Consider the following 7,985-nt stretch of genomic DNA (forward strand, 5'->3'; position numbering starts at 1 on the left):
CTTGGTCTTCATCCCAAGACCATGTCCTCCTCCTCCTCCTCCTCCTCACCTTTTTCATCCACTTCCATGTCTTCAACATAATCCTCCACATCCACCTCCATCTCCTCTTCCACATCCACCTCCATTTCTTCATCTCCATTCTCTTCACCATATATGGCCATACTCTCTTCCCTATCAACCTTCCCCATCTTCTCTTCCCTATCAAACTTCACATCGATTTCCATCTCCTCCTCAGTGTCTGTGACAGCCTGCACAGGGAGAAAAACCTCACAGTGGGGTCCCTGTCCCACACTAACCCCACAGAGCTCCAGCCCACCCAGGCAGTTTGGAGGTTTCCACCTCCATGGAATGGCACTGTACCTTCATTGGGACAAAAGTGGGCATCCTGCAGGGATGGATGGCAAGATCCAGGCAGAAGAAACCACTCAGGACTGATGACAATGTCAGGGACTGTGTGGTACTCTCAAAGAAGGATCAGGGTGAGCTGGATTGCTGCTAGGAGCTGTCCCGGTGCTTTTACGTGAATTCAGTGAAGCATTTCCTGTGGTTCAGAAGAGCACTTCCTTGCTCTACTGTTAGGTCCAGGACACCACCCTGTTTTGTTTGCCCTTGGAATGGACCCTGAAGATCAAACCTGAGCTACCTTCCACCAGACCAGAGACCTGTCCCCCTGGCCTTGGATGTTCCCAGGGATGGGTCTTCCACAGCTTCTGTGGACAGCCTGGACCTGTGCCTCACCCCCTCAGTATAAAAAAACAGCTTCATTTCAACCCAAATCAACCTCCTGCAGCTGAAAGCCATCCCCCCTTCTTCCACCACAGACCCTGTTGAACACTGTCCCCGTCTTCCCTATGGGACCCTTCAAGCCCTTCATGGTTGCAGTGAGGCTCCTCCATGACCCTTTCTTCTCCAGGCTGAGCATCCCCAACTCCTTCAGCCTTTCCTCACAGCAGAGGGGCTCCAGCCCCTGCAGCATCCCCATGGCCTCCTCTGCACTCACTCCAAGAGCTCCAGGTCCTTCCTGTGCTCAGGACCCCAGAGATGGAAGCAGGGATGGGTTCTGGGGGTCTGCAGCTTCATGGGGAGCAGAGGGGAATTTTGTGTTATCCCCTGAAAGGAACTAAATGCACTCTTGTGCAGAGGGATAAAACTGAGATAATGTAGACTGCCCTGAGCAGAGTCCTGCTGTCAGAGGTGTTTCTTTGTCAAGTCTGCAGGGATCCATCAGGAGCAGATCCAAGGTGTCCCTCTCCCTCAGCACCACCCCAGAGCAGCTCAGTGGGCACCTTGGCCAGGCTGTGGGTCCACACCCCACTCAGCTCTCAGCTCCCTGTGCTCCTACAAGCAGAGGTTCTAAAGCAAGCTCTGCCCATGGGACACAGGGTCTGTGCCACGCTGGCTCCCTCCAGCTGAGGCCAGGCCTGCAGCAGCACCCTGGGGTGCTGCAGAACAAAGATTTCTCCAGAGGATTTCTGGATCCTGGGGACAGGAGCTGATGCAAAAGCCAGAGACTTCACTTCTGACACAGAGGTACATCTGTCACCCTGCAGCCCAGCTGAAAGGAGAGGAACATGTCATAGAAATCTTCAGGGTGTTTATTGTCAGGATAGACATCCCTTTATATAAAACAAGAGTTTAAAACAGCACTACCCTGCTCTGAAAATTAAATATATAGATATATATATATATATACACACACACACACACACACATAGATAGTAATAGAAAGAATAATTACCATTTTGCTATGTGATTATAAAACCAAACAAGATTAATACCAATTTCCAAACTATTCTGCCAAACCAGGGCAAAGGGATCTAAGAATTCCTGACGCCCATCTTTCCATGGGAGCCCACCTGGGCACCACGCTGGGATCCAGCTGGGCATCAGGCGTCCCCTGTGCTGCCTGCACCACCCAGCTGCCCTTGCCCCACCACTTGGCAGCAGAGAAACAGAAGCTCTCAGGGTGACATCACTGTAGGTTTTTTCCTCTTGCAAAGCAGTCTGCCAGGGCCCAAGGGGACTGTGCCATCCCAGTCACTCTGGGGGACACCAGGTGTCATACCTGTCCCATGACCAGCCTGCCCACATAGTTGCTCCCCCTCATTCCAGACCTGCCAAGGAACAACAACTGAATGCCTCGGCTTTGCAGCAGTGGCTTTGTTCAAGTTCCTTTTGTGTGTTTTTAGGATTTTTTGGTTTTTTAAGTACAGACCTCTGGGGATTTTGCAATACAAGAACAAACACTGATGCTTTACGATAACCTAGCAATAACAATGTCATGTAGCTATTGTACATCCATCCCCGTGCCCCGCCGAGCACTGCAGCCCTCTGCCAGGATCACTTCTTGTTGGCAATCTGCTTTTCCAAGTCTTCAAGTCTGGCTGTCATCTGAGCAAGTGAACATGCTAAGGAAACAGCGTGAGCCACACATTCTGCTGGGCAAAGGGCTTCATCCCCTTAAAAGAGCCTAAAATTCCCCCGCTCCCATTTACCTATCCCTCCCTCCCCCATGTGTACTCAGCCCTCAGCACCCTGACAAGCCCAGGAATCACCCCAAAGGATATTTTTCTCAGTCAGGCTCTGCAGGATGGCCACGGTGTTGGTCTGGAACTGCACCAGCGCCTCGCACTCGCACGGGCTGCGGATCTCCGTCTCCCCTTTGCCCTCCTCTGTGACAGGGGGGGTTTGGCTCAGTCAGACCATGGCCCCACGGTGCCTGCTCTCCCTTGCTCCCAGACAGAGTCCCTGCAGCCACCCACCGGGGCTCAGGGCTCTCCCCACCATTTTTCCCCCTTCTTTCAGCCTCTCTGCTTTCTGTCAGGCTGCCCTGCTGGTCCAGCAAGCTCTCTGCCAGGCGTCCCACACAGCTGCCACACGTGTGGTCACAGCGTGCCACGGACAGCCAGCGCTGAGCTCCGCTCTGCCTTCAAGCTGGGGTGGCTGGGGGCACATTGGCTCCATATCTGCAGCCCTGGGGGGATCTCAAGAGCACTGGGGAGCCCCAGCCTGTCCCTGGGCAGGGAGACCCTCACAGTAACCCAGCGGCAGCAGAAGCACTGGTGTGAACAAGGTGCACAGGTCTGAACAAGGTGCACAGGCTACCTTCACATCATCCTGCTAGGCAGGCTGCTACTCCCAAATTCTGCCCAGGCAATGGTACACGGGGGGTTGATTACATTAATACTTTTGTATTATCCCCTCTTTTAATTGATTAATTAATTAGTAATTAATTAATTTAATTAATTTTTAAATTTTAAAAATTTAATTAATTAATTAAGGTTTTTTATTAATTTCCTCAGCTTCACCTTCTCCTCTTCCAAATCCCTCCCAGAGACCCACATGTACACCCACAACACACTGAAGAGATCCTGTGACAATTTAGCTCACACCAGCCCCACTCAGCCTTGGCGTACTTGACACAGGGGACAGAGTCACAAGCCACCCCGCTGGCTCTGGGGACAGAAGGGCCTTCCCTGGCTTGTGATCAAGTCTCCTGGTGTGGCCAGGAGCACCCACCTGGGCAGATGTTCAGGGAGAAGTTCTCCACAAGGTGGGTCATGGTGGTGAAATCTGCTGAATAGGAGAAGTGCTGCTCCACTGGCTCAGAGGCGATCGCTCTCAGCTCTTCTTCCACAGCTTTTCCGACGCCCACGGCAAACATGACAATTCCTGCGTGGCAAGGACAGATCCTGAGCACTGCGCTGGCCGCCCTGCAGCAAGCACCCCGAGCCCAGAGGGAGCAAAGGCAAGGATGCAGGATTTTCTCTGGGCTTCCCAAATATACAGCAGGAATTTGGGAAGGACAGGCAGGAGTGTGGCAGCACTGTGGTGGTGGAGGCTGCTGCATGAAGGATGCTGCTCAGAGCACCCTGTGGCCCCAACAGAGCATGCCTGCTGTGGGATGCAGCTCCCCAAGGCTGGATGCTGCAGCTTTTCCCTGAGACAGACACACCAAGGAACCATCCTGGGATGCCCAAAACAGTGCAATCTGGGGTTCCCAACCCCCCTGTACCTGATTCCTTTGCTCTCCTGGCCCATTCGGAGATGTCATCCTGGGAGCGTCCATCCGTGAAGACCAGCCCGATTCTGGGGATGTTGTAGGAGAGAGGCCTGGCACCTTCCAGTTCAGAGAAGCTGTGCTCCACCATGTGCTTGAGGGCCAGGCCTGTCATGGTGCCTTTCTCCATGTACTCCACGTCCATCACTGCCTTCTTGATCTCATCCGCGCTGTGGTACTTGTTGAGGGGGAACTCGGTGCGCACGCGGCTGGAGTACTGCACCAGCCCCACCCGCGTGCCGTGGGGGGACACCTCCAGCAGGTCCACGATACGGTTCACAAACTGCTTCACCAGCTCAAAGTTCTGAGGCCGCACGCTCTTGGAACCATCGATCACCATCACAAGGTCGACGTGCCCAGCTCCACACTCTGCAGGCACAGGGGGAAGGTGACAGAGGAGCAGCTTGGCCATGGCCACTGTCAGAGTGAAGGAGTCTGGGGCTGGGGCTGAGCTTTGGGGCCTCAGGACACTGTGGGATCACCCTGGAACTGCAGCCAGGAAGGACAGCAGACTGTGCCCAAGGGACTCATCCCAAAAACCTCCACTGACACCCCAACACCCCGTGAAAGTCTTTCCTAGGTTTCTCTCTTCCCAAACCTTTCCTTAAAGCTGTTGCATCTTCTGGGCCATGTCTCTGAGGACCCAAGCATCCATCCCCACAACAGCCAGGGTGTTTCCCCAACCAAAGACAGCTCTCCACCCTCTTCCAGCCTAGCTTAGAGTCCCAAGTGGGGACAGAGCCCCCCAGTCCAGTTTCAGGGGAGCTCTCTCCAGGAGTACAGAATCCACATAAGGAGAATATCAAGGGCTGTGTCCCAGTACTCACTGCTGCATGTCTTGCCATCAGCCTGGAGCTGCTGGCCCTCAGGGCACACGCAGTGGTAGGAGCCCTCCGTGCTCACACACTTGAACTCACAGCCGTGATCCACCCCGTTGCAGAGGTCGGTGGCTGCAAGACAAGCCGAGGGCATGGGGTTATTCCCATTCAGGGTGGTCTGGGAACAGCCCTTCCCTGGCGGCTGGGCAGGACATAAAGGCACATGCTAAAGACACAGCCTGTGCCGTGCAGCACGCAGGGACCTACCCCTGCAGGACTTGCTGTCGGGCTGGAGCGTGAAGCCGCTGCGGCAGCGGCAGTAGTGCCCGTTGGGGATGCTCACACACTCGTGCTGGCAGCTGTGGTTCCCAAAGCTGCAGTAGTCAATCACTGGGGGGACAAGGAGAGCGATGGCAGAAAGGAAAAGACAAGAAGAGAGATAGATCGGGAAGCAAATGAAGAAGGGACAGGGAGGGAGACAGTCACTTACTCGTGCAGCTCCTCTTGTTGTGGCTGAGGTAGTAGCCGGGCCGGCAGCGGCAGGAGTACGAGCCCCGCACGCTGACACAGTGGTGCTGGCAGCCGTGGCTCCCGTCCGCACACGCATCGATGGCTGCGGGGAAACGGGACACCATCACCCTCCTGTCCCTGCCTCCCTGCAGCAGGGCAGGACTGCTGCTTCAAAGCAGCTCCCAGCACCGTGAAACAAGAAGGAAACGTGCTGGTGTGGTGGTCAGACCAACTAGCACGGCTTTGCACTAAAATCCAGGGAAAAGCACTGTGCACTTTGTTGCTGGGGTGTGAATCCTCTGGTACTCACTGCCCGGGCCCCCTCAGCTGACAGGCAGCTGGTTGTCCCCACATAAGTCACGAGTGTCCCATCACAGAAAGGTGGCCAGGATTTAGCAATGCTGAATGTCTGCAGACATTACAGAGCCAGGAGGCAGTGGGCCCAGTGAACAGAGCACCCAGGCTGCTGCTGGCCTCCCTGAGTCCTCTGCTGTGTTCCAGATTCCCTCCATAGAACCCATAACTACAAGCTCCCTATGAAAGTTCAGAAAATAAAAAGGATTTTTACGGGAACAGGTCTTTCCATCCACATTGAGCCTGTAGCCTGGGTTGCACTCGCAGTAGAAGGAGCCAGGGGTGCTGATGCAGCTGTGCTGGCAGCCGTGCTCCCGCTCCACGCACATGTCCACCCCTGCAAGACAGAACGGGCATCAGAGTGCTCACAGGCACGCCAGGCACATGGGCACCCTGGCTCTGGCATATGCCCTGTCCCTGCTGCAGAAGCCAGTGTGACACAGACCCACACAGCCCCAGCCCTGACAGCCCCAGTGCTCACCCACTGATTTCCAGCACACAGACACAGAGACCATGTAGTGCCCTGTCCTGGGAAAGTCGTTTCCACATCCACCCTGCCTCTGGCAGGGGCAGCCACCCCAAATACCCCTCTGAGGGTCACCTTCTGGCCTGGGTGAGGAGCAGACACCAGGGCCCCCTTGCCACTCAGCAGCAGCAGCTCTCACCCACCGCAAAGCTTGTCCTGGAACTGCTTGGCAAACTGCTGGATGAGCTCAAAGGACTCCACCAGGAAGACGTGCTCCTCCAGCGGCGGGGAGGCCATGGCCCGCAGAGAGTTCATGTCTGCCCGCTGGATTCCCACGGCGTAGATCTCGATGCCAGCGTTCCGGGCCTGGGTGGCCACCTCGGTGACGCGGTCCTGGGGCCGCCCGTCCGTCACGATGATGGCGATGCGGGGGATCCTCTTGTGCAGAGGGCGCGCGCCCTCCTGCGTGGTGAAGGCCACGTTCATAGCGTACTGGATGGCCAGCCCCGTCATGGTGCCCTGGGCCAGCGGGATGATGCTGTTGATGGCCCTCTCCATGTCTGCCCGCGTGAAGAAGGTCTTGAGGGAGAAGATGTTCTGCACCTGGCTGGAGTACTGGATCACCCCCACCCGTGTGGCGTTGGGGCCCACGTCCAGGTTGCCGATGATGTCCATCATGAACCGCCGCATGGTCTCGAACTCGAAGGGGCGCACGCTGCGCGAGCTGTCGATCACAAACACGATGTCCAGGGGACCCGTCCTGCACTTCAGCGCTAAGGAGAAGGCAAAGAGGAGGCTCAGTCCTGTGGCTGTCTGCAGGGAGCAGGGAGATCTCTGCCCGCTGGCTGGGGGCTGCTCATGAGGGATGGAGAGAGCAGGTTCGGGCAGCCCCCACAGACCAGCACCTGTCCACTGCCCAGTGAATGCACAGAAGGTTGTGGCAGAGCAGAAGCAGGGTGAACAGGCTGGGAAGACATCCCCCAGCTGTGCCTTGTTGTGGTTGTGGTTTTTTTAAGGGCAGAAAATGACACAGTAAAAAGCAAAGCTAAGGGCACGCACTTGGTGGAGAGTGAGCCAAAGAGCTTCTCTCGAGCCTAAGGATGCTACTGGAAGAGTGTTCATCAAGTGAAATGCCAATTAACTGATTTTGCTTGGCTTGTGTGCACCCAAGCCTGGGAGAATTGGGCCCTAATCATAAGGAAACACTTTGAGACCCTTTGGAATAATGTCAATCTCTGTTGCTCTGAAGGTCTCTGAAACATATCAGCTCCTTTATCCATTTGGTTTCTTCTTTTAGTTTTTAAACTAAAATTGATTTAGATCTCTCTGTCCTGGGCAGGGAGAGGCTGGTACCCTTCGGTTTCCTTTGTCCCCTGCACCTGGAGAACCAAGCAAGGAGGAGGCTTTCCCTTACAGCTGTGCCTCCTGCCAAGGTCACAGCCCATGGCCTGGAGGGTGACAAGCCCTGGGCAGGGCTGTGTCACAGCTGAGGAGGTGCCCAGAGCAAGCAGCACCAGAGCCACCATGCTGGGGCCAGGAAGTTTGTGTCCCACTACAGGGGGGATCCTCCATCCTCCTGGGGATGCTCCCAGAAAAGAGGCCTCATGTCCCCCCACATCACATAGCAAACTGTCCTCTGAGGGCTCCACTGCCCTATGGCCTCACTTCTCTCCCCTCCGTGCACTCCCACCAGCCAGGGCTCACCTGCAGGTTTTGGTCTGGCTTCCAGTGTTGTCAGGAGAAGCAGGAGGAGAGAGGCAACAGGCAGGAGCTTCAT

General features: G+C 55.6%; 1 protein-coding gene across 1 annotated transcript; it reads right to left on the reverse strand.

The window, feature by feature from the left end:
- Positions 1 to 1,916: 1,916 nt before the first annotated feature.
- On the reverse strand, positions 1,917 to 7,985 carry MATN4 (matrilin 4). The gene is made up of 10 exons (XM_031506530.2): positions 7,913 to 7,985; positions 6,412 to 6,981; positions 5,957 to 6,079; positions 5,369 to 5,491; positions 5,146 to 5,268; positions 4,888 to 5,010; positions 4,016 to 4,429; positions 3,520 to 3,672; positions 2,568 to 2,672; positions 1,917 to 2,399 (listed from the first exon to the last, which is right to left on the reverse strand). Exons 1-10 carry the CDS (start codon positions 7,983 to 7,985, stop codon positions 2,341 to 2,343), a joined length of 1,866 nt encoding a protein of 621 aa, XP_031362390.1. The 3' UTR covers positions 1,917 to 2,340.

Source organism: Lonchura striata, chromosome 17 (genome assembly GCF_046129695.1).
Source record: "Lonchura striata isolate bLonStr1 chromosome 17, bLonStr1.mat, whole genome shotgun sequence".
Classification (NCBI taxonomy): Eukaryota; Metazoa; Chordata; class Aves; order Passeriformes; family Estrildidae; genus Lonchura; species Lonchura striata.